Below are 25,045 nucleotides of genomic sequence, written 5' to 3'. Positions count from 1 at the left end.
GAAGTTGCATTGAGTTGAATATTGATTGCAATCTTTAGCTTCCCGAAAATGATATTTCAAATTGACTAATATATTTCTCTAACTTATCGCCAGCTGTGACTCCAGACGTGGTCAGTTATATCAAGTAAGAAAACCCCTCTCGTGATAGAATCTCTTTGCCGCTGGATGCAGAGGTACAGTTGACTGAGCCATTTTTGACGGCTCAAGGGGGTAAGACAGAGGGCTGCGTTCAGGAGGTATGTGCTTATACTGCGCTTCAATGGTAGCCCTTGTCTCAACCAGGCACCACGTCAGCAGATAGGCTACATCGTCGGCCATATCAGACCGCACGAGGACCACGAAATCGGAAAAGTCGACGCAGGCGATGTCTTCATTGACAGTATTCCAGAAACCGGCCTTTACGGTAGCTCGTTGAAAGCCTATCAGGGATGACAGTTGATTCATCGGGCCATCTTCAACGGGGATGGGTACAATTGCGCGCGTCTCGATCAAATTTCTCCACCAAGGCGTCATAATAGCCTCTTGTATCACTGCATCTGCCTGGCCGGACTCTACCAGGGCTAGAACCTGCTCTGGTCTACATGCCTTCACCCATGAGCCACCCCAAGATCGAACCGTGTCCTCGCCCAAACCGTGTGCCTCAAGTATCCGGGCCGAGACATATCCGATAAAATTGGTCCCATCATCAGCCGAGACAGCAATGCGCAACGGTATCTTCTTCGCGTAGATTTCAGTAAAAGATTGGACGCCATGCGAGGGATTGACAGCAAACATCATCCGATCGCGCTGCGGCAAGACAGCAAGAGCGCGTAAATCCGGCATCGCACCTACTGGTGCAAATAGTTCCTTGCCTTCGATTGCGGCCGGAAGTAATGCAGCAGGCGTGGCAATGCCCAGGTCTGCTTGCCCGTTATGCACTTGGATGAGGGAATCGAGCCCACCATCCCTCAAGGACATAATCATGGTTCGACTGGCAGGGCCTGCACGGTCGCAGAACTCTTGTGTCAGCCATGACAAAATGCGGTGGAAGTTGGCCTGCCCCCAGTCTCCTACGCAACGCAGCTCGACTGACCGTTCGATTGAAGGAGCGATTGCTTGATCGGCCATGATCGTGGCGTGTCTCTACTATAAGGACAGGGGTTGAGGAGAGGGTTAGAAGAATACTACATGCCTAACTTTTGATCTCTGACGACTTTATAAGCATATGGAGATTAGCTTGCTCAAGGGCCTAAGTTGTTTCTCAGACAAAAAGCACTTGGCTATAAAAGCCGCAAAGACCGAGATCTCTCCCACCCCCCTTTTTTGCTCATCCAATGATCAAGGACTACCTCCATGATGGTGATGATCTCAGGGGTGGCGACGGTTGGTCCCACAGCTAAAACTTTGTGGGGACAGGGTGTCGTGACCTCAGCTTCCCGCCTCCGGATTTTCAACCTCACCCGGCCATTCCGTAATGTGCAGTCTTTAATTTAACATCTTTTCAAATGTACTAGGGCCTTAGTTTCGTTACTTATCAATTATCAATTACAACGTATGCAGCTCAGCTGAAATTGAAGCAATGAGCCAACCGTCCCTTGGTCCTCGCGCCCAACTCACCTGCGAGACGTGCAAGCGACGCAAAGTCAAATGTGACAAGCTACGGCCTTGTACGGCATGTCGCAAGGCGGACATTCGCTGTGTTGCTGTTGAGCGTGCTCGGTTGCCACGAGGACGCTCGGCAAAGAAGGAGAAAATCACCAAACAGCAGGAGACGGCGGTGTCGTGTCACCATTCCCCGAACTTGTCCAACCGGGTAGAAATGCTGGAGAGACTTGTACGCTCCTTGCTGGGTAACCGCACAGAGACTTCAGACAGCAAAACAGCATCATTGCTCGAAGATATGGACGAAATTTTCTGGTCAAGTGTAAGAGAGAGCTGCTGCACTTTCAATTCCTCGTTCTCCTCACTGAGCAATTTACGTATATATGTAGGAATTGGGGAGTCAGGAACATGATCATACAAGCCTGTCAATTGCGACGCCTAGMAGCGTTGATGACGCGCCATCTGCTCTAGATCAACGACTACTGCAAATATACATGACCCAAGTCGATCCAATCCTGCCCATCCTGCAATGCTCCTCGCTTTGGGACTACATCACCGAGGGACTACCGTATCTTACTTATGCTGCAGATCATCCTGCTCCTAGGGCTCTGGTCTGCGCAATCGGCTATATGTCAATCGCCACACTCAGCGATAAAACATGCTCTCGCGACATCGGCCTGTCGCGTGACCTTCTGCTCGACAGGTACTACAATTTGACCGAGCGTGCCCTGAAACTTACGGATTATTACAATACCGACGATTTAACAGTACTGCAAGCCTTTGTTCTATTCGTTGTATGTGCTGTAGCAAGATCTTCAGTACTGTGACCTGATTGCTAACCATATCGTCCAGGCGTCCCTCCAGGCGCACGACCGAAGCCGAAAGTCTTGGACCATGTTGAGTCTGGCGCTCCGAATCTCTCAATCGCTCTTTCTCGAAAAATCCGAACCCCCATTTCCGGTAACCCCATTGCAACGCGAAATGCGTTCACGTCTATGGCATACAATATGCTTGCTAGATGTTCAAGCGTCCTTTGATCGCGGATTGGCGCCGATGCTCCGTGCCGATTGTCTGAAGTCTCAGGCCATTCCAGCAATGAACTTCCTTGATTACTTCCTGACACTGGAGCAGGAGCAGGAGGATTCGCCGTTTCCAGAATCGACCTCTCTCGCCAATCCCCTGTTCTTGATGGTGATGGCCGAAGCCCAGCGCGCATTCCGCTCGCTCGACTTGTCCGTTGGGACCCATCCCAGCGTAGTTGGTGCGGACACACAATCTCGTCTCCAGATTGCAATTAATTTCCAGAAAGAGTCACAGACAATCCTGGACGGATCCAGCCTCACCAAAGACCCTTCACACTCGGTCCACTTGTTCTTGGAAAAGATCACATTTGTGACATACTTGTACCTGCAGCTGATTGCCGTAAACCCCATGCAGCTTGACCATAATTCTCACTCCTCTCGGTGCCTAGAAAATTACGATATATCACTCTCATATGCAGTAAATTTTCTGCAAGCACTGAAAGATTTGCACGAAAGCTACGATTCAAGCACCTTCCGGTGGTACCACCGGTGGTTTGTGCCATGGTACGCGTTTTCAGTCGCGATGGAACAAATCTGCTCGTGTCATGATCCCTCTTTACAGGCATACTATCATCCCTTGATAACTGAGCTTTACTCTTCGCTTCAGGAACTCATGAGCGATGCGCATCAGAGACAACTTCAACAGTCGCTTGAACGATTCAATGCCCTTCCACAAACCTGCGTGAATCTAGATTTGTCATCTGATGATATTTTAACGTCCAACATTTTGTCATTGTATGATATATATTGAAACATCCTTGCATTTTGCACCAAGATTTGGATCCTATTGCATTTCCAACACATGGATTGATGCCCAGGGTTTGCTACGAGAATGATTCAATGTTTGATCCATCCGATGACCTCGAAAAAAAGAAAACAAAATGTTTCTTGCTACTTCTGAAACGAAAAAAGCAGTCAACCTTACTCTGGGATATATCCGTCGCGACTGGGCAAGAAGCCCTCAACGCCCTGCCCAAATCCCTCCCATCCTTCAAATTCAGTCAGAAACTTTGCCGATGCTTTCTGATAAAAGCCCATCTTTGATCCATACGTCTCATCGAACGCTTTTAGCGCCCGGAAGACCTTGAAGAAATGAGAGTCTTTCATCCACTTATGCTGGAGCGCCTTAGAGACTAGAGAATCCCAGGTGTCCGCCTCCTGCAACTTCACAGACTCTATCTGCTCGATCAGACCAAAGTCCACCTGCGGCTTAAGCTGACATATGTAGTTAATGATCACGAAAAGTGCATATTGTCTGAGAATGCAGACTCGCTGGTTCTCCGGGAACAGTTCCCACAAGACGCGGAGCGCATGCGCAACAGTCATCGTGTGGATGAGATAAAAGTCATACTTCCTTTCCCTGTCCCCAGTCGCGATTGCGAGTAGAGCTGAAACGTCGCAACAATTCTCCAACTGAGCCAGCGGATCAGTCACTTCCCACGCATTCCAATGCTCCAGCACAGCTTCGAAACGGTTCCTCATCAGATCCTCTACGTTCGTAATTCCCTGATATTCGAAGAGGTTGTCGAACCGTTTGTCGTCATGCACCCTCTTGATAACGTCACCCAGACTGGACGTCTTATAGGTGGAGGTATCCGGAGGATAGTTGTCTAGTATACCATGAGCTTCAATTATCTCGGTGCAACCCAGAGACAGCGCCTCGGAGGCGACTGTAGGAGCATGAAGCTCCCATGCATAGGCAAGGTGAATAAACGGGTGGCCAACTAATTATCGAGTGAGCATAATGTGGCTTGCAATGCGAGAACTTGGGAACGTACGACCACCGCTGAAGCCATTGATGAGCGGCTCCGGTCCAGGAAAAAGATAATCCTTGAGAACCTTCTTCCAGTCTCCGTTGTTGCGTTCGATCTCCTTATCGAAATACTGTACATAAGCCACTGTATATCTATTCCAATGATCAGTCATTTTTTATAGCAAACGGTGGCACTGGCGGATATCACATACGACTTTTGACCGAGGAACTCCCTCCAATTCTCCTTGCGAATCGCATCTCCTGTAATAAAAGTATCATCGATCTCTTTCAGAGTAGTGATTTCATGAGCATAAAGCTCTTCTAGCTGTTGCGCAGAAGCTCCTAGAAAATAAGCGGACCCTAGGAGCTATATACCATTAACACATAGACCGACAGTACATTGAAAGTATGGGGGTCAAAGTACATGAGGAAGATGGCTATGAAGAATCAACTTCGGCTCACGCAGGGGCGCAACAGTTGCATGGCCCTTCTCGAGGAGAAGTAGCAGCGTTTTAGCTCGCTCATCCTGCGCATTTGCAAGTGTGTACACAGGTGGCAAGCTCTCCAAGCCGGCAGCGGGAGGAAGGCGCACAAGAAGTTGCGCGGAGTGATTATTGAGTTTGTCAGCCATTTGCATTTGTATACTCAATCCGTATATTGCGGGTGATAGAGAGCTTTAGGTTTTGGGACTGTCTTGTCCTTCTTATGGGCTCTTCAAAAGCCGCAGACCTATAGTTTTCTCCGCATTGAAGTGGAACAATACGTCAGTCTATGGGGTTGCATTATGGAGCTCTCGGCTTCTGAGGCTTTTGTATTTTCTCCACTCGGGTTTAGTAGCTCTTGTTTACTATCCTTATTGGTCTTGTCTTTAGACCTAGGCCTCCTCACGGCCTACTTTCTGTGTCGCCATTACCGTCACCACGACATCCAAAGGTCCCGCTGGAGGCTACTTCAAGGAGAAATCAAGCAGGTGGAAAACTGTGAGACCCCATGTCTGTTTGAAATGCACTCATCAACTGCAATGACCTCGCGCCTATGGTCCCTCTCCAAAACCCGAGCCAACCCCGCGAATAGCAGTCATATGATGAGGGAGAATATCGGCATCTACCTCAACAGCCAATTGATCGCATGTGCTTTACCACATATAGCTACAGAGCCGTACTTCCCAATGGTTTGAGGGGTATCAAATCAGCCCCGGGGACTATGTAGCCAAAAGAAGTCGTGATATCAGGTACTCAAATTAGACAATTTCCGTATCTTCTGAGTTCTAACTCTGTTTGTGGTTATCTCTAGCTTAGGTAGGTACTTTTCATTATATCAGTCAAGTTCTTCCACTATATTTATATATCATTGAACGTGTTTAATCGTAGTAACTGACAACACAACTCAATGTTCATTTTCTCACCTGGGCACTCAGTTAAAACAACTAGCCCAATTACCATTTTCCCTCGCAAAACTCAACCCATCCACAAAATCATCCAAAGTACACCGCCCCAAGCTATCATGCTCACACCCATACAGCGGAATAACCCTATCATTCACCAACACCCTGACCAACGGCTCCTTCTCACCTTCACAAGTCATCAACTCAACATACATCCTCGCCGCAAAAGGGACCGTCCAAGCCGCCGAAAACCCATTTGTCTGCTCAATACTCTCAACTTTCGTCTCGGACAGCGGACTCGTCCCATTGAACAGCCCCATAGCCGCGAAGATAGGTTCCAAACCATCGTCATGCGAAAAGTCTGCATACAACGTCGCATTAAGCGGGAATGTGGTAGCCGAAGAATCGAGTGTATGATTCGTGCTCGTCTCGTCCTGCACCGGTATGCCTGTCAAACGCGCAATCAACTCGTTGGTGAAACCAATACCCTGTGCTGGGCCCAGAGGGTTCCCGGCACTGTAACCGTAGTATTTGCCTAGAGATTGGTAGTAGTTGTATTCCTTCCATTCGGACTCCGTAAACAGATCACAAAAGGGGGACAGTTCGCTGGCGTCACTCGTGCGGGCCACGGTGTCGAAAGCGCACATGTCCATTAGATAGATGATATCCGTTGATGTGAGCGTGACTCCATGCAGATGCGCTTGCACGCGAGTCAAAATCTTCGGGACGAAGATAGCCGCGAACCCAGCTTGGACGTCATCTGCGAGATCACTATTCTCAAAGTTCGTGCAGCGACTGTGGTCCAGAGTATTATTGAATGTAGCTCCTTCCTCAAGCACAACGTTTATTACAGGCGCAGCTTGACTTTTGTCTGCGTGTCGGTCAGCGTCCTTAGTAGCCTGGAACCCCGAATTCCACGCTTCGCCGGAAGCGACGACTCGAGCCGAGCTGGATGCTCGCACAAACGGGACAATGTCGCGTGCAAGGGACTCGTAGCGGTCATAGAACTTGATACCAGCCTGATACAACTCGTTTGTACCAAATGGTGTCAACGTAGCTGCAGGCCAGGAATAGTTGTACGTCTTCAAGAACGTGTAATCACCCTCCAATTTCGTGGCGTTGGTCTGAATAGCATCAATAAGTTTCGCGTAGGCCGTGTTTTTGCTGGCTGTTGGGTATCGGGCGCCGTGGCGGGKTAGACTCTGCACAAAGGTCACGTCGCAGCCGGAGGGGACCTCCGAACAGATTGTGGATTCTGATTCCAGGCTGAAGTAAGGTGAGTACATGCCCCAGTTACGGGAGACGTCGGTGAAGCAGGTATAGCCATCTTCGATGCTTTCGCAGGAGGAGCGGCTAACTGGGGAGCCGGAAACTCTGTGCATTCTCAGTAAGGGTTCTAAGTAGGGGTTTTAAGGCTATTCAGATACATACCCTAGTGCTGCGATAGCAGTGGGGAGAAGTAGACGGGATAGGACGGCCATTTGGAAAACCTTTCCTCGACAATACAAGATAATCTTTACATCTTTATTTTCTGCAGGTGGTGTCTTCCCTATATATACTGAAAATCCACCTAGAACTTCGTATTAAACAAGTTAAAAACAACAGCTGGGTTTACCCACTCGTATTCAATTCGATTAATATCTCACCTCTTATTTACCCTCTTAGTGCCCACGTGCACCAACATGATGCTTCTAAAGCTTTAATCTAGCCCTAACGGCACACTCCCCACAAGTGGCTCTCCACATGTCAAGCGTTTCCCCTTAATTACGTAGCAAACTGATCTAAAGATTAGATTGAGTTTATGATACTCGGTTTTATATGATCTTCATTGGGTAGGATCGGAACTGGTTACGCGTCTGGCAATTTAGGAGCGAGCTTAATGATTCGATAGCCTATCTCCCCTAGAACTCGTCTATATCTGTTGGTTCAACACCTCTACTTAAGTTTTTCGTCGTACAACTACCCAGTAGAACATTGGCTTGAGTACCTTCACACTATGAATTTCACGTCCTGAGAATAGCTTCACGGAGGCTTTTCCTGTTTACTTTGTTGGATTGTTTGATTAGTGTTCTTTGTACCAATTTGGAGGCATGCTGCGTCAAAGAAGCATGTTCCGAACCGAACCGCACGCATAAATATCGGCTTGCTCTCCATGTAGATAATTCTTCTCTCCAGCTCACGCCTTGTTAGTTCCTATGTCGTACGTTTTCTCCCTGACCTCTTTCCGTTAAGATCTATGGTGGCTGTAACCATCCATGTAGCTAATGATGTACTTTTCATGGATCTAGATCTGTCTAGCTTTTTGAAATACATTCACATTCACTCCCTGACGTTGGGTTCCTGCGCTACTGGTTGATTGGCTGAATATTCTTTGGTAGTCATATTGACAGCTATACCGACAGACAGATCACGAATATGCAGATTGGAGCTTATAAGGAGCCCATCCTGCCCATCAGTTCATTCTGGAAATGAGCAGACTTTTTGTTTCCTACTCTTGTTCCCCTCAGAATCCATATTGCGTTCCCATGTCAGATCCTTACACTATAAGTCTATGTATTAATATCCTGTATTAGGTCTCTCAGCTATTTTATGGGCTTTTGTCACCTTAATTCCCTGTTATTTAATGATGCATTGCAACCTTAAAAAGCAACGCCCTAATCATACCCTACCGCTTGTACAAAATGAGGACACATAAAGGATGAAACAAGACATACATGAAAACGCACTTGGGTTGAAACGAGAAATATTCCTTGCTATGGAAAAGCAACATGCACCTTTTGCGAGATGAAATACATATCGACTGAATAGGATTGTCTACTCTTCTTCAGCATCCTCCACACTCGCCGCAAGAACACGCTTGGAGTCATCAGTCGCGGGAGCAGCGGAAGGAACAGCAGGAGTTACAGTTGTCGTTGTAGCTTCGGCTTTCTCAGATGCGGCTGGKGCATCGGCCGCAGCAGACTTGCCTTTCTTGGCCGATTTGACTTTCTTCTTTTTCTTCTAGACGACAGAACATGTGGTTAGCATTGAATAGCGAAGTGTCGTAAATGGTAAAACATACCTCTTGCCAGCCCCACAGGGGCTTGAAACTGTCAAAGAACCCAACATCCTCGAACAAGTTCGGGAAGAGCCAGAGACCAGGAGGGACCACAAACACAGTAACACAGAACAGAATAAGCCGAAAGATCGCCATAGCAAAGAATGCTGCCAACAAGCCCATCATACCGACACTTAGATACCAGACGCCCTGACGCAACACAATAGGCCACAGCGGGAACAACACAACGGCAAAGATAGCGAGCACGACACCGACAGCCATCGCCTTTTGTTTCCATTGAGAACCTTCATATAAAAAGACGTAATGCATCATGGGATCTGTCTCTTGGTGTTGCTCGATCTTGACGGTCCACAGTCCCTTTACTCGCTTGGTCTTGCCGTGATTGTGGCCTGCGTGTGGATCTTGTTTGGTAACTCTCAATGCTAGTAGTGATAGAGGAAGGAGCTTGAAGACATTTTCTGCGGATGCGCGGTCTGTGACGGGGGGTAGGAGTCCTTTGCTTTTGGCGGCGGCTTTTGCGTACGCCGGAGATTCAATGGCTCGAATAGCGCGTTTCACTAGATCGCACTTCCGTCAGTCATGTACTCGTGAGAAGCAGAAGCAATTGATGATACCTTTAAACATATCCTTTCGTTGCCCATCCAAGATACATGTGCGTGTCTTTAGATCCTGCGTCCGCAACCATTTTGCCAATGCGACGGCTTTTGGGTCTGGGGGGTTGTTGGGGTTGACATTGACCTGCTTCTGAACCTGTTGCTGAACCGGTACTTGTGGTGGCTGTCCAGGTGCTCCCTGTGAAGGCTGCTGTTGTGGTTGTCCTGGCTGTGCTGGTTGCCCTGGCTGGCCTTGCTGCTGTGCTTGCGCCTGTGCGGCTTGTTGAGCGGCGGCGCGCTGTTGTAGTGCCCGCATCCTTAATCCCTGGACATATTGTTCTGGAGTCAACCCATGTTTGGCTGCCTCGGCAGCGACTTGTTCTCGCTGCATTTTGACAAAAGCTTCCGGTGTCATTCCTCGTTTGGCTGCTTCAGCGGCAACTTGTTGTTGCATGTGTTGCTGAAATGCCGCCATCTGCTGCGGCGACATCCCGGGCGGAGCGTTCATTTTGTAGTATCAGCTGTGCTGTCGTTTGGAAACTGGGATTGTGCGATCGGTTATGTCGGCGATCCCTTAGAGATCCAAGATTTGGCGAGGTGCTGTTCGTGAGTGTAATAGTTGAAGATGCCACAAATTATTTGGCCCGAAGAGGCCAGATTATCAGACACATCGACAAAACGGGTAAAGCGCGACGTGATGACATGCGATCCCACCTCCGTCACAAATTCCTTCTTAGTATCTCTCCATAGCTCTTCCTGCCGTTCATGGTAGAATGGAGAATTTCTTTCTATTTAACTCCACTACTAACACCAATCGTTATTGTATGACGCGCGTCCAAGCGCCCGCTCTCGTGAGATGATCTCACGCGGCGAACCTTGAATACCCTAGCTTCGCGTTCATAGTACAAGCTCTCATGTCTGGCAGCTATACGTCGGACTTTTCTCTGCTCAACAGCACATTCTGGGTTGATTTGCTGGTATGCTATGCACCTAGGATTGCAACTTGAAAAACTAATCGTCATCTACAGAGTCAACGAGATGTCTCGTCGCAAGTCCCGATCAACTACGTGACGCAGCCTTCCATCGCACTGACCGCAGCATGCTTTGGTGACAACCAATACCTCGGAGACGGCGGATCTTTGTGTCTGTCGGATCTTTTGACCATTGGATATCGCCGATTCATCATCGATGTCTACTGGTCTAATTCCAATCAGCAATGGCTGCTCTGTCCGATATCGATTCCCTCCACGACGACGCTTGACGACGAGTCACCGTACAAGCTTGGGAATTATACCTGTTCCGGCTCATTTGATTTGACGACCATCATGGATGTCTTGCGCAGCTATATACAGTCTAGCAGCGCGGATATAGACTCTACGCTTCTATTTGTCGTGTTCAACGTACATGCAGCGGCGGACTCCAGCAATCCAGATCAACCTGCTTCTGTGCTGTCAGGTGTAGAACTTCCTCCGACATCGCATCTTCTAGGGAACATCGCAAATAACGCCCTCTATGGATTGATATATACCCCGCCAGAACTTGCAGAAGAGCGCAGCAATCTCAATGGTTCCTGGTACCACGGGACCAGCTCGAGGACAACGGTGTTACAGAAGTACTTCACCACGACTACCAATGCCGATAATATCCTTAGCACACCGGATGGATGGCCTTGTCAGGCTTATTTGATCAACAAGCTTGCAAAGCGTTTTATACTAGGACGGGGCAGTATTGATCCTCAACTGCAAGGGTACAATGCATCTGGCGATGATCCATATATTTTCCCGGCAGATTACATAGAAGATGTTATCGGTGTGTCCACTACGTCTGATGGTAATGGATTGCAGTCTGGCTGCTTCTATAGCTCGCAGACGACAAGTCTCAAGAATATGAACAATTCCTGGGCGCTGTCTACTCTTGATGGAACAACTGCAAATACATCGTCCTCTGCCGCGCTTCTATTGCAAAATTACACAGGCTGCGGCATATCACCTATTATCAACCAAACATTAGGCGGCCAAACAGCAAACATCGAAGTCGATCCCTATCGCAACATGTCCATCTCTTCAATGTGGTCGTGGGCAATGGGCGAGCCTCGGAACGCGAGCAGCCTACCCGGCTACGAACAGATTCCAGTCAACAGCGATGTCCTCCGCTGCGCAATGCTAGATCCCACCTCCAACGGACATTGGCGAGCCGGAAACTGCTCAAATGCGTATCGCGCTGCATGCCGCGTCGACAACAACCCGTATACATGGATTATCTCCGACAACAAACAATCCTTCTCCGACTCTTCCAACGTCTGCTCCACCGGTTCTGTCTTTGACGTACCGCGTACCGGTCTGGAAAACACATTTCTCTACAACACAATCCTATCAACCAGCAACACCACCACTACTACGGTTGACGAACCCGTCTGGATAAATTTGAACTCAATCGATGTTCAATACTGCTGGGTGATGGGCGGCGCGAATGCGACTTGTCTTTACGTCGGCGACTCAGATAGCGTCGCCAGAAGGATAATTCTCGTCCCGACCATTGCTGCGATTATCATTCTGGTGATTACGGCGTCGACGCTTTTTGTCAAGTGTAATTCTAATCGGAGGATTTCAAGGCGGAAGAGGGTTAGCCAGGGTTGGGAGTATGAAGGTGTTCCTTCTTAAGGTAATTGTATTAATTGGTTAGGATGCATTCTAAGTTATGTAAGCGCTTGTATCATCATGTCTGTGACTTTGTCAATAAAATGTCAGTAAAGGCGGTAGTAATCTAGCAAGGAATGAGCAACTTACTCGTTTAATCATATTCTTGGGAGAATATGTGCATGTGTCGAGTTGACTTTTATGTCTAGCCATTATAGCTAGCTCCTAGGGAGATATCCAATTGTAATCCTTTCGTTCGCTTCATCCATTTTACTCATTGAGCCTCAGCCCGAAACGTTCTTCTCCGCCGCAGGTTCGTCATGAGTAGCTCCATCGCCTGTCACAGCAGCAGTAGCAGTCTCAGTATCCGCCGCAGCACCACCTCCACCTCCAGCAGCGGCAGCAGAAGAATGCAACTCCGCGATCTGCCTCTCAAGCACTCTAATCCTCGCCCTCAACATCCTATTGTCGCGATTGAGGCTGTCGACCTGCGCCTGATAATAAGCGCTATCATCCAGACTACTGCGACGAGCTGGTGCAACAGAGGTGTCGTGCTGTCTATCTCGATCAACCAAATCGTTCAAATCGAACACCGACTCTCCAGGCGTAGCAGCAGCAGAGAAAGATTGCAGATAAGCAGGTGCAGCAGTTTCGGAGCCGCGGGATCCTCGACGAGTTGAGAAAGGGGAGTGGGAGTGTGAATGGACCGTGGATGAGCGAGAGATACCTGGAGTCGGGAGGGGAGGGAGGGTCGGAAATTGATGATGAGAGCGCTCGGAGCTGGGGGTGAGATTGCTGTTGTTGTTGTTATTGTGATTGTCGTCGATGATAGCGGAGGAGGGCTGCTGGCCTCCTTGCTGTTGCTGGAGCTGGAGTTGGTGGAGTTGGAGTTGTTGTTGGCGGATCATTTGGAGGAGGCGGTTCTACAGACCCAAATCAGCTATGTATCTCTCAACAAGGGGAAAACTGAAGTGAGTGGCATACAACTTGTGCTTCTTGCTCTTGCTCGAGTTCCTGATGCAACTCTCCCAAAGACGGGGCACGCTGATGGTGCGGGTCCCCAGTTGCAATGATCGGACTGCCACCCAAACTCGATGGGCTGGCGGTACGAAAGTAGTTGCTGAACGAAGGCGAGCGATGTTCGTAATGCTCTATGCCTCCACCAGCTGCATTAACTGCACTAGCAAGAGCAGACGGCGAGTCATTCAAGTTCAAGTGCGAGCGTCGACGACCCTCCGAGATAGAAGGTCTGGTGCTCTGAGGCGAGCTGCGATGTCCACTAAGAGACGAGCGGTGGGACAAGTCATTTGACCCTGAAGAGGCTGGATTGAGGTTTGGATTCATGGTTGCTGTGGCTGAAGGTGCAACACTTGACGATCGTGAAGAGGAGTTGTGAGCTTCAGCTGTTGATGGCCAGTTGTTGCGTGCATGGAGCGGGGAAGAAGTGGAAGACCTGGAGGGCGGGAGAGAGTTGAGGTCTGGAGCCATCTGAGACTACCTGTGCAGGATGCCGTGAGGAGTTTATGTCAAAAAATAGTCACAGAGTACGGAAATAATAAAACAATCAAAGAAAAGAAACGTTAACTGTTTGCTTGATGACGGATATGGATGCCGGTCCTTAATGCGGGGTATCATGTGACTGTTGTAACAAAGTGGCTGCATGCGGCTACTAACCCTTAGGGTCCGAAGAAACAGCCCAGCTCTCCCCCCCCCTCAAAGATGTCTATCTCCAATATCTCCGTGTGCCTTATTACTACATACATGACTATGACCCGATCGCAGCAGCTCCGTTTTGAATCGGTCGACCTGTCGATCCACGAAAAGGCTTTGAGCATGTCGTTCTGTTTTTAAAGTTGCTAAGTAGGCCATACATAGTGGAAATGGGAAAATTAAACTTGATATGATTTTATTAAGGTTCATAACCAAAGCCTAGCATATCCTTGTGTAAGGGCCATTCCTCTTCCGATGATATTTCTTCAAGATGACGGTATGTCGATTTATACTCATGGAATCACGGTTGGTTGATTCAGGTACAGGGCTGATTAATGCTACTGTTGATGAGGACTGCGTGGAGGATGGCGAGTCGCGGAAGGTATTGTGCAGTGTAAATTTTAAGAAGGGTTGAGCTTCATTGGGGGACGCCCCTTTCTCCCCAAAGCCCCCGCTCTACTGGGTGGACAATGTGGTAGAAGATGGGGACCGATAGGAATGTGTACCTCTCTCCTTAGTCAATTATAGCTGCCTTAGCGCTGATAGCTTTAGGCTAGGTGCTCCCTTTTGAGGCTATAGTATGACTGTTGTGTTGATCGGTTTTCGCGCAGGCAACCTAAGTCTTAATTGTAACAAGGGGTGGCTATATACAAGAGAAAAATACGAGCTATGACCCCCTGATGCAGCGTTCCAACGCGTGTTTGATAGCATTTGCAATGAACTCCCTCTCAAGCTCCCGGGACTTTTGGAAAATGGGGCGAATCTTCCACGGCGTTATACAGTGATAACCCTCATGACCACCTTCAGCCATGAGTTCAAATATAGCCGACATCCCACGGACAGTCTGAAGATACCGCTTCCAATCTGTTCCAATGATATCGCTGACAATACTCTGGCGCGAGAATTCCAGAATTAGACCCGCAATACCCGCGCCTATGAACGTCGACATGGACGTTCCAGTGTGTGGCTTTGTACGGGGTCGCGATTCTACATCGTGTCCAAGAATCGCAAAGTTCGGCCTACCTCTTAGGCTGGGAGACGGGTTGATGCCACTAGTGATGGCCTTTGCGTTTGCGTCGGTCGCAAACATGCAGATGACTTCAGGGATATTTGCAGGAAAGGTGATGAAATCGGAGTTTCCGCTGTTGCTGGCGGCTGCGAAAATGAGGATTCCCTCGGCGCAAGCTGCGAGGATTTCTTTCTCCATGTTTTCGTGTGGGCGATTGAAGCCCGATGCTAGGATGATGATGTTCACCTTCCACTCCGTACGAGCGTGTTTAATTGCCTGTTTGGGTGATCAGTTCCTGTCTCGATGAGAATGTTGGTGGAGATTAGATACCTCTGCAATGCGATCTTGAACTTCCGCGCTGCCAGACGAAGTCTCAAACACTCGAGCAACGTAGATCTTTGGCATCTTTACAACTTTACAGATGAGGTCCACTCCGGTTGAGCCATGTCCGCTGTTGTCCTTCCACTCCTCCGAATCATCAACGAAGTCCCGATAGCCGTGGATCATCATCTTGTTCGGATGGGCAGGTTCAACTCCGCTGTCTAAAACAGCGAACTGTACAGGCTTGTGGACAGTACCACGAGGCCGGAGAAGGACGCTGCGTAGCTCATCTAGTTTGTCAAACCAGGCCTTCGATGAGGTAGAAGAAGTCCTAAAGTAATTCTATATTAGCCACCGAAACCACAATTGAAACTTTCGAAGCAATGGTCACCTACTCTGTCATGGTTTTACCGCGAACGCTGAGAATGAAATCCTCTCCATTGCCCGCGACCGTAGTTTCGACCGTGGTATTGAATAAGGCAAGCATCTTTTCGTCCTTCAACTCTTCAGCATATGCCAGAGGCGACGTTCCTTCCTTGTCCAAACGCCGGCTATTAGCCCCGTAAGTTAAGAGTAGACTGACAATCCGCTGGTCCCCATTCTGAACAGCGAAGTGTAATGGTGTCCGGAGTCCATCGACCTCGTAAGTCTGAGAGTGGACATCGGCTCTATGCTCCAGTAACTCCTTCGCGGTTGCCACCTTGCCAAATTTGACAGCAACATGGAGCGGTGTTAACCCAAGAGTAGTTCTTGAGTTGATCTTGGCCCCAGCGTTGAGCAAAGCGAGAAGGATATCAACATGACCGGCCTCAGCAGCCTTATGCACAGGCCGATAACCATCCATCCTGATTTGAGATTCCAAGTCACCTTGTGACGCTGTCAGGAGCACCGCAACGATACTTGAATGACCCTTGTAAGCTGCGGTGTGCAGCGGCCCCCAGCCGTTCTTATTTGGAATGTCACAGTCGGCTCCATGAGCAAGAAGATACCGCACTATCTCTGCGTGATCATTCCGCGCAGCCAAGTGTAGTGCCGTGTCTCCAGATTTTGTCATTTTGTCCAGATCTCTCATCCGGCCCTTCTCAACCAAGAGCCTCGCCAGTTTTTCGTACCCTTTTTCCGCCGCTACATGTAATGGGGTATAGCCTGTGTTAGAGCTGGCCTCAGAGTCTGCACCTTTTTCGAGCAGTAGCTGTGCCACCTCTGGATGATTTTCACGTGAAGCAGCGTAAAGAGGCGTACACCCATCCACATGGCGCGCCTCTAGATCCGCCCCTTTATCGAGCAGGAACCGTACAGCTTTCGGATGACCATAAAATGCTGCAGTATATAACGGTGTTTGGTGATTTTTCGCTTGGGCCTCAATCACAGCTCCGTGTTCAAGTAAAAGCCTTATTATTTCAATATACCCGCGCTCACAAGCCTTGTGGAGAGGGTGGGATCCAAAAGGGAGTTCCGCCTCGATATCTGCGCCTTGGGTGAGAAGTATAGGCAAAACACTCGTGTGCCCATAATATGATGCAGCATGCAAAGGCGTCCATCCATCCTTAGTGCGTGCCTTTAGATTCGCCCCTTTATCGAGCAGGAACTGTACAGCTTTCGGATGGCCACACATTGCCGCAATATATAATGGTGTTAAATTAGTTTTTGTTTGGGACTCAATTTTAGCACCATATTCAAGCAATAATTTTATTATGTCTATATGCCCGGCCTCGCAAGCCTTGTGGAGAGGACGGAATCCAGAGGAGAGTTCCGCCTCGAGGTCTGCGCCTCGGGCGAGAAGTATAGGCAAAACATTTGTTTTTCCGTAATATGATGCAGCGTGTAAAGGTGTCCATCTATCCTTAGTGCACGCCTTTGGATCCGCCCCTTTATCGAGCAGGAGCCGTACAGCTTCCAGTTGGCCACAATACGCTGCAATATATAACGGTGTTTGATGAGTTCTTGTTTGGGCCTCAATTTTAGCACCATATTCAAGTAATAGTGTTATTATATCGATATGCCCGGTCTCACAAGCCTTGTGGAGAGGACGAGATCCGAAAGGGAGTTCCGCCTCAAGGTTTGCGCCTCGGGCGAGAAGTATAGGCAAAACATTCGTTTTTCCGAAGTATGATGCAGCGTGTAAAGGTGTCCATCCATCGGAGGTGGTTATATTTGGAGTTTCCCCGTCATCAAGCAATCTCTGCAGGGTTGGCAAGTCACCTGTTTTGGCGGCTGTGAATACCGGAGGATACCCCATGATGAGAGAAAGCGACGTTCTTGTAGGTATTCTAAGTAAGTGTTGTTGATGTGCGAGTCCGCAATGGGAGAGGATCCAATCATCCAAGAGGTCGGTGGTTAGTTGTTCGGATCATATGGCAGACCAAGTCTGCCCAACACGAGCCTCCTCATCAATGAAGGAAACCCTGGCCCGAATATAGCGTAAGACACTCTCCAATAACGGGAAAGAACGCGGATGAAGGCAGTGTACGACAGCACTAATGCAAGCCTCCATCCCTGGCGCTGCGGTCGGTGACCCAGCCAGCCAATCTATTATAAGGTAACTCTTTGCACTATACTGACTAGGGTATAATTAGACAGCCAACCATCGTTAAGTCATCTACCAGATTCCCCAAAACACGGGCTCTAACAAGTTTCAGCTTACAAACACCAAAGCCTTATTCGAATAACATGTTACTCGGACGTACTACTTAACTACCACAGGCCCTATCCCCTTCCGTCACCCCCATGGTCGACCAAACAAGCAGCGAAAAGAATGACACCCACCAATACTCCTGTTGATCATACTCCAGATGATCTCTGATATAATCTCAATTTAATGACCACACTTATCCTGCGCCAAAATGGAAAAATGCTGGTTTACCCTTGCTCAAAACCATTACCCTCCATCGACCCCAACCCAAAAGGGTCCAATCCAGCTAGGCCACCTCCTCTCATCACTCGTTCCTCTACCGCCCCCAATAAACACCGCCTCGGGCCCTCTCCCTCTGCCCGCATACATGCCCATCTACCCTTCCCGCCTCACAGACCTCCGTTGGCAGTCCGCGACTAAATCTAGTGTCTCCGCGTCAGCAACTGCACAGCTCCCCATCCCTCAGGCGATGGGACTCGTCAGTGCTGGCGGCGGGTTGAGTATTGCATTCAAGAAATCTACAGCGCGGTTCTGGTGTTTCGACGCTGTGGATGTGGAGATTATTCAGCCTGATGAGGAGTATATCCAGGATAGTCTAGAGATCGAGTGTGTGAAGGCTTGGATTGAGAGAAAACGGAAGAAAAGTTTGACCGGGACTTGGTCCATGTTTATGATTACAGGTCTGGCGATTGCGAGGGGTATTAAAGGGGATGAAAAGAATGGGATGGTGGAAGAGAAGGGATGGGGGGTGGAGTTGGGGCCGCAGGTGTATGTGTAATGGTTTATTTTTTCGTCTTTCCTCTCTCATCCGAAGTAATGATATACTGATTGTATATAATTACTGACCTTTCGTTTTGTTTTTCTATCTTAGATCTGTACCTGGTATAGTCGACGTTGATATATCCGGCGGGATTAGTAGAACAGGCACACAGAAGATGACATTTAGCGGCTGCTCAGACTTTGTGTGGGCGATTCAGGTGATGCGGATATCGAAGCGGTTTATGTCTTCGGGATTGAACTTTGAGCCCTATGTGAAGGGAGCAACCTACGCAGTGGAGGAAGAGGAGGACATCGAAAAGATGTTGGCTGGGGAGGCCGTGCCCTTTGAGTCTATTCATCGTGATGGTGATGATATATTCGTTGTTACTTTACAGAAGGATCAGGACGTTGTTGAGGACTGAGGTGAAGGAAAGTGACTGCTTTGAAAATCGGACCATTTAGGCGGAGCACTCATCAAGATTGACATAAAATTCATATACATAATCTGATACATCAATATATACCGCTAAAGATTCCAATACGCATTACAACGACAGATTGATATGGATGATGTTCAATTCAACATGGGTACTAATCTCAACTCTAAAATATAGAAAACCGCCTCATAGTTAACATTCAATCTTTGCCCGAACCGCATATGGGCTGTTGACAGAAAGGAACCGCAGTTCGCATCAAAGAAAATACGATTCTAACGGCAAGGATTTGTTCGAACTCCTCAGCCATGGGGCTGTGGTAGTCCAGTGTAGGTCTGACACGTAATGGATTGGATATTGTATCCATGAGTAGCATAGGTGTTACACTATGTCACGCTGCAGCCTAGAGAGAAATTGTGAAATAAGAGTACTGATTCTATAATTCAGCTCTAATCAAAAAAAGCTATTGGTTCCATGCAGGCAGGGATTTTGATAAGTCATACATAGCTGACGCAGCCTCGCGCTGCAAACTCGCTTACCAGAAGTACAAATTGGTTTATTAATCTCTAGATAGTGTAGGACAATCAGACTATAGGAGAAAAAAATTATGTGCACGTCAATTGGAGGAACTACTCAAACTTGACCTAATTCTGAGGCATATAAAACGTGAAGGAACATGGTGAATTTGTCTAATCCTAAATTTACAAGTTAGAGTCATAGCTCAAATTCGCAACTAATAGATAAAATCTTTATCTTTAGCCCATTTATTACTCATATCTTCTTTTTGTGAGCTTTGATCATGGTGAAAAGCGAAGAAAGCTATCTTATAGTGAATAAATACCAAAGACATCATGTTGTGACAAGTTTGATCTAGGAATCACCTATACATGCGAGAATCTGGACTGGAGTCGGAGCCAAATAGTACCATGTTCCAAGATACAGATTGGCTTACGCTAGTTTCCGGGAAACTTCTTCAGTTTAATGGTTTAGTTCCGTAGCCGACAACAGCGACTCCTACTTTCACAGCCGTTCCTCCACTCGCAGGTTGTCAGTGGACGATAGGCACCAAAAAGAACGAAGGGTTCGTCTATATCTCTTAATCTGTACCGTTTTCTTTTCCAAGTCGATATTTGTTTCCTCTCGTTCCTTGGGCCCTCCTGCTACTCCTAGGTCGGTGTTACTACTGGAGTACATGAATGAGGTTTCGACATATCAAGGCCTCTGATGGCAATTATCTTTACATGGAGTCAGGAAATGCACTGAAGACCGTCAGTACTGATCACGGTGACTGCGGTCTCTGGAAATTTATCTAGCAAGACTGCGTTAGAATGAAAAGATAAAGCCAATCACATCTTCCAGGAAGGACTGAGTTTCATCGGGGGAACCCCTTTGTCGTCTTTGAGTACCCATGCGCTACGCCAGAGTGGGATGGACATCTGGAAGAAGATGGGGCACACTCGTGGTGTCTATCTAGATCCCAATATATTTTTCTAGTCGGCTCCAGATGGATTGCGATATTCTCAAACGTCGTCGAAGCCATCCAACAGCTCGAGGATTTTCTTTTGGGTTTGGTCCAAAGCTATTTTTTGATGTTTTATGTTGCGGCCAAGTCTCGCCTGATGCTTACTACCTAGGTAGCCCCTTGTATGGCAAGGCTGATGTTCCTTGGTGACACTAGGAGAACTTCATGATGAACAGAACATTTTCGACTCACGGAAGACCCCACAATATGTAAGGGGTACGTTTGGCATGTGAAAATGATACGTACCATTAGCCGTACTGAGCTAGTGTACCCACATGTGTTGATCAAAATAATTCCGTTGATCCGGGGTACAATACTACACGAATCAAGATACAACATTTATACAAATCTATTTATTTAATCCGTCTATATGACGACGACAACAAAATGTCTAGAGAAAAAAATATATACAGTTTACAACTTGGCCTTCTCCTTCTCGGCCAACAAATCGGGCATCAACACGTCGCGGAGCTCAAGGGCAGCTTCGTTGAGGTAGAAGCTCATGCGCTCACAGCCGAGTCTCTTGGAGACGATGTTGAATTGCAGACTGAGAATCGAATTAGTAATATTATCATGTTAACACATAAGGGTAGAGACTAACCTGTCTTCATTGATCATATAGGCAATACCGAATCCGTCGTCGATGACTTGGCTCCATCCGTATCCATTAAAGTACTCGGAACTGAGCTGAGAGGTCGATAGGTACCAAGAACTGCTGTATCCATAGGTAGGATCATCGAAAATTTCAGGCAACTTCTCGCCTTCCTGCACCAATTTTTTCAAGCCCAACAAGTGGCGGTCAACGCCTTTGCCGTCGCTGGMATCCATAGTATATTTGGTATGCGCTTTGAGAGCCTCGCGGAACAGTTTGACGACTTCCTCGCGAGGAACGTTGGGGTCTTGGTGGGCACGGCAAAAAGCAGTGCTCTCGTCGGACACAGTGCGGATGACCTCGGTTCGACCTTCTTTGAACTTGCGGGTCGTTGCCGATTCATAGGTGGGTCGGTTGATACCATACATCTTGTAGTAGGCAAGCTGAATGACCATCTGAATATACGCGTCGGGACTGCATTTGAACTTCTTGATCAATCCTTTACCGTAGGCCAGGAACGCTTGGACGCGCAACTCATGAGCAGCAATGAGCGATTTGTGCTCTTGGTGAGCTTCGTTGATAGCCTTCTCGACTTCGACGTTAAGCTCAAAGTTGATAGGAGCTGGCGGGGGGAGGGTAGATCGGACTGGTGTGTTGTCATATTCAAGCTTGTTGCCAAAGATAAGACTGTTCACGTAATCGTTGAGACGTTGTGTTGGTGTACCGTCCATCATACTGTGTTCGCCCATGAAACCAGCAGTACCGTTATCGTTGATGATGAACTGAAGAGGCTTGTCGTACCAACGGTTGCATCCATCACCGTGCCAGTATTGATGTGCTCGCTCTTCAAGGGTCACAGGAGCAGCATCATCTAAACAGACCAAGAAAGCAGAGGACTCAATATCCTTGAGTGCCTTGGCATTAGCGGGACTAACCTCGAGCAATTTTGCTCGAGTAGCAGTCCAGTGGTCACGGTTTGCAGCAGTCAAGACACCGACAGGAGTGACGGGGTGCTCAGCACGCTCGTAGATCACCTCGAATTGCTTCTGCAATTCACCACTAGTGAGCTTTTGTCCATTGACAACGTAGGGAACTTTGAAGAATTGGTTTTTGCGGACAACCGTAAAGTGTTGGTTCTCTTCTGGTGAGAATTTCTGGGGATAGTCGGCGGGCTGAGCAGGGATACGTGAGCAGTTGAACATGTACTGATATGAGCTCATCGCCATGGGGATTTTTCGCAAGTACTCGGGCTCCAATGATCCATCATCGACCTGGCGCTTGAACTCAAGGGCGGACAGAGTAACAGTTGCAGCACGGGCGGCGGGGTTGCCGCGACGTTTACGGTCATCCTTGTAGGAGTAAAAATAAGAAACATAAGGAACAACGGGGTCTCTGTAGCCTAGATAGGCGCCGAAATTCCACCATTCGATAAGCCAGTTATCGATCTTGGGGTCGTCACGGCGAGCAATGAGTCTCTTTTGAAGTGTCTCTCCTTGGCCGCCGGGCTTGATGAACTCTTGCACGGCCTTGGTTGTGCGCTCGTATTCGGGGGTCGACAGCAGAGGGTGCACGGATTTCAGGTAGCGCTTTGCGGTTTCTTCGAGTGTTGGCACGGGGAGTTTAGGGAGGGAGGCTTCGAATCGAAGTGTTCTGCCTTTGGAGAGGTCCTCCACGTAGCCTGTTTGAAGTCAGTCGCATGCGCCAGCAACTCGAGCGGGTTGACATACCTTCCGGAACCGAAGACTGCTTTCGCCGTTGAGGAGCCATGGCTAGTGACTAGAAGAAAATATTAGTACAAATGAATTGCTTAGAAAGAACAGAGACATACGGGAATAGTCCTGTTAGTTAGTCGTAGAGCGGGAGCACGTCCGAGGGAGGGTGAGAGAAGACGACTTCGAGCGGAAGTCAAAAACATCCCATCGACTGAACAGGAACACGGCGCGAAAGGGTATTAAACAGGGAATAAATGGCTAAAGGACGACACCAGGAATAAATCACAAGCAAGAGCGTCTCTCAGTAATATCTCCCACTGGTATTGGCTATATGTAGCTGGTTGTGGAAAAGGCCAGCGGGAGGGAATTCTGGAGTTAACCGGGGTGAACTGCAACGGGCAAGAGCCGTTGCCTCGGCTGAGGGGACTGCGTAATATTACGTTCCGGACCGGTATTGTATGGTTACGCGGTTATTTTGACTTTCGTTCTGTTTGGACGCAACTTTCGGGGAAACGGAGCTTTTGTATATAAGATCCATGCACAAGGCTGTTTTTGTCATTTTCGCTATATTGAATCTGCACACACTTCTTCAATCATATTGTGTTGATTCAGGCGCCGGAAGATGCAATCGACACCCAGCCAACAGTAAGGGATCCGAGCCTCGGCTGATTAGAGATTTGACGTCATTGGCGTGTTCGATAGGCTTACATGCCTTGGAAATCAGGCATCAAACTGCCTGGCCCTGACCCTTATTTCCGAAGTCCGTTTAACATAAAGTCAGCAGACTATCTAAGGAACATATAACGTACTATTTGCATGGAATGAATGTTTAGGCTTGCTCAGGCCATTGTCTACAAATAGCTTCAATTTCAGGGAGCCTCGTGACTAGAGTGGAGACTCATCGCGCTGATAACGATGGGGCACCCCTTCGGAGATTGTTCCGACATTATGCTTGAAATTGTATCTTCCACTTACAACCGTAAAGCAATCTAGACCTCTGGCAGGACTCAAGAGGTAGCTTAGAAGCCAAAAAAATTAACGCGAGCACCATCGAACTTTTACAGCATCGAATAACCATCTGCAAGATGCCATTCAGCCTCGATGGTCTTGTGTCCACTTCCATTTCCTGTGTAGAGATGCACACATCGGGGGAACCAACACGAATAATACTATCCGGCTTCCCAGAACTGACCGGAACTCTGATGGAACAACGAGCGCAGGCGAAGGAAAACTTTGACCAATATCGTCGGTTCTTGATGTTGGAGCCCCGCGGCCATCGGGATATGTATGGTGCAATTCTTCGTCCAGAGACAGAACTAGTCAAGGTCGGAGAGGCCGATTTTGGCGTGCTCTTTATGCATAATGAAGGGTTCTCAACGATGTGTGGACATGCCACGATTGCCCTAGGTCGTTTTTTGGTTGATTGCGACGACGAGCAGATATTTCCGAGGAGGAAGTTGTTAAAACATGATACCGAGACACAGACAACAGCGATTAAGCTTCATGTGCCATGTGGAGTTGTTGACGTAAGTGTTCCGACGCTGTCAAAGGGAAAGTCTGATCCGTCTCGTCCGGTCTCCTTCGTATCTGTGCCGTCGTTCGCCACGGGAATCTCGGTGACAATTTACTTGCCTAAGGAAAACCGATGGCCAGAATTGGGGGGCCGCGAATCTATCACCGCGGACTTTTGTTACGGTGGCGCCTACTACTGTGTTATCAGTGTAAGCGAGCTCGGCTTCCCTCAAGGCATTTCAGAAGACCACATTCAAAAACTATCCCACGCAACAGCGCTCCTCAAAAAGACAGTCAACGAGAACTCAGACCTGTCATATCTTACTCGCCACGTACAAACCGCCGAACAGGGCGTTTTATACTCGGTTCTTATTGTCGATGATACGAAGCGTGAGAATGTTCTGTCAGATTCTGAAATAGGACTTTGCTTCTTTGCGAACCAGCAGATAGATCGGTCTCCAACTGGTGGCTCCGTAGCTGCGCGAATCAGCCTTGCTTATGCCAAGGGAGATCTGTTGATCGGGGAGCAGCGGAAGTTTGATTCTATTTTCACAGCGTCGGGCACAGGGCTCAAAGGATTCATCGGTTCAGCTTTTGAAGAGGTGAAGAATGAAGGCGAAGCGGACGGCTCTCGGAAGAACACCTGCGTAAGGGTCAAAGTCGAAGGATATGCAAATTACATGGGATATTCCACCTTTGTGGCAGAAAAGACGGATGGTCTTGGTGTGAACGGGTTTTTCATTTAATGTAACATA

At 48.3% G+C, this 25,045-nt stretch overlaps 11 protein-coding genes across 11 annotated transcripts; 4 read left to right on the top strand and 7 right to left on the bottom strand.

The window, feature by feature from the left end:
• Positions 1-120: 120 nt before the first annotated feature.
• On the bottom strand, positions 121-1,107 carry BHQ10_002838 (uncharacterized protein; the record flags this gene model as incomplete). Its single annotated transcript, XM_040875027.1, has 1 exon — positions 121-1,107. The coding sequence occupies one exon, from the start codon at positions 1,105-1,107 to the stop codon at positions 121-123; it is 987 nt and encodes a 328-aa protein (XP_040731342.1).
• Positions 1,108-1,558: 451 nt separating this feature from the next.
• On the top strand, positions 1,559-3,244 carry BHQ10_002837 (uncharacterized protein; the record flags this gene model as incomplete). The annotated part of the gene is made up of 4 exons (XM_040875026.1): positions 1,559-1,903; positions 1,971-2,375; positions 2,434-3,167; positions 3,226-3,244. The coding sequence occupies 4 exons, from the start codon at positions 1,559-1,561 to the stop codon at positions 3,242-3,244; spliced, it is 1,503 nt and encodes a 500-aa protein (XP_040731341.1).
• Positions 3,245-3,584: 340 nt separating this feature from the next.
• Positions 3,585-5,053, bottom strand: BHQ10_002836 (uncharacterized protein; the record flags this gene model as incomplete). Its single annotated transcript, XM_040875025.1, has 5 exons — positions 3,585-3,878; positions 3,933-4,387; positions 4,442-4,569; positions 4,629-4,783; positions 4,841-5,053. The coding sequence occupies 5 exons, from the start codon at positions 5,051-5,053 to the stop codon at positions 3,585-3,587; spliced, it is 1,245 nt and encodes a 414-aa protein (XP_040731340.1).
• A 776-nt stretch (positions 5,054-5,829) lies between these two features.
• On the bottom strand, positions 5,830-7,281 carry BHQ10_002835 (uncharacterized protein; the record flags this gene model as incomplete). The annotated part of the gene is made up of 2 exons (XM_040875024.1): positions 5,830-7,174; positions 7,232-7,281. 2 exons carry the CDS (start codon positions 7,279-7,281, stop codon positions 5,830-5,832), a joined length of 1,395 nt encoding a protein of 464 aa, XP_040731339.1.
• A 1,333-nt stretch (positions 7,282-8,614) lies between these two features.
• On the bottom strand, positions 8,615-9,959 carry BHQ10_002834 (uncharacterized protein; the record flags this gene model as incomplete). The annotated part of the gene is made up of 3 exons (XM_040875023.1): positions 8,615-8,800; positions 8,862-9,415; positions 9,473-9,959. 3 exons carry the CDS (start codon positions 9,957-9,959, stop codon positions 8,615-8,617), a joined length of 1,227 nt encoding a protein of 408 aa, XP_040731338.1.
• A 406-nt stretch (positions 9,960-10,365) lies between these two features.
• On the top strand, positions 10,366-12,111 carry BHQ10_002833 (uncharacterized protein; the record flags this gene model as incomplete). The annotated part of the gene is made up of 2 exons (XM_040875022.1): positions 10,366-10,428; positions 10,480-12,111. The coding sequence occupies 2 exons, from the start codon at positions 10,366-10,368 to the stop codon at positions 12,109-12,111; spliced, it is 1,695 nt and encodes a 564-aa protein (XP_040731337.1).
• Positions 12,112-12,371: 260 nt separating this feature from the next.
• On the bottom strand, positions 12,372-13,431 carry BHQ10_002832 (uncharacterized protein; the record flags this gene model as incomplete). The annotated part of the gene is made up of 2 exons (XM_040875021.1): positions 12,372-13,010; positions 13,072-13,431. 2 exons carry the CDS (start codon positions 13,429-13,431, stop codon positions 12,372-12,374), a joined length of 999 nt encoding a protein of 332 aa, XP_040731336.1.
• A 1,033-nt stretch (positions 13,432-14,464) lies between these two features.
• Positions 14,465-16,742, bottom strand: BHQ10_002831 (uncharacterized protein; the record flags this gene model as incomplete). The annotated part of the gene is made up of 3 exons (XM_040875020.1): positions 14,465-15,082; positions 15,137-15,458; positions 15,523-16,742. The coding sequence occupies 3 exons, from the start codon at positions 16,740-16,742 to the stop codon at positions 14,465-14,467; spliced, it is 2,160 nt and encodes a 719-aa protein (XP_040731335.1).
• A 1,228-nt stretch (positions 16,743-17,970) lies between these two features.
• Positions 17,971-18,940, top strand: BHQ10_002830 (uncharacterized protein; the record flags this gene model as incomplete). The annotated part of the gene is made up of 2 exons (XM_040875019.1): positions 17,971-18,527; positions 18,631-18,940. The coding sequence occupies 2 exons, from the start codon at positions 17,971-17,973 to the stop codon at positions 18,938-18,940; spliced, it is 867 nt and encodes a 288-aa protein (XP_040731334.1).
• A 1,948-nt stretch (positions 18,941-20,888) lies between these two features.
• Positions 20,889-22,833, bottom strand: BHQ10_002829 (uncharacterized protein; the record flags this gene model as incomplete). The annotated part of the gene is made up of 3 exons (XM_040875017.1): positions 20,889-21,021; positions 21,076-22,744; positions 22,794-22,833. 3 exons carry the CDS (start codon positions 22,831-22,833, stop codon positions 20,889-20,891), a joined length of 1,842 nt encoding a protein of 613 aa, XP_040731333.1.
• Positions 22,834-23,863: 1,030 nt separating this feature from the next.
• BHQ10_002828 (uncharacterized protein) lies at positions 23,864-25,036 on the top strand (the record flags this gene model as incomplete). Its single annotated transcript, XM_040875016.1, has 1 exon — positions 23,864-25,036. The coding sequence occupies one exon, from the start codon at positions 23,864-23,866 to the stop codon at positions 25,034-25,036; it is 1,173 nt and encodes a 390-aa protein (XP_040731332.1).
• Positions 25,037-25,045: the final 9 nt, after the last annotated feature.

This window comes from Talaromyces amestolkiae, assembly GCF_001896365.1.
Source record: "Talaromyces amestolkiae strain CIB chromosome Unknown scaffold4.1, whole genome shotgun sequence".
NCBI classification, from domain to species: Eukaryota; Fungi; Ascomycota; class Eurotiomycetes; order Eurotiales; family Trichocomaceae; genus Talaromyces; species Talaromyces amestolkiae.
The sequence above is the reverse complement of the archived record's forward strand: the minus strand, read 5'-3'. Positions and strand labels throughout refer to the sequence as shown.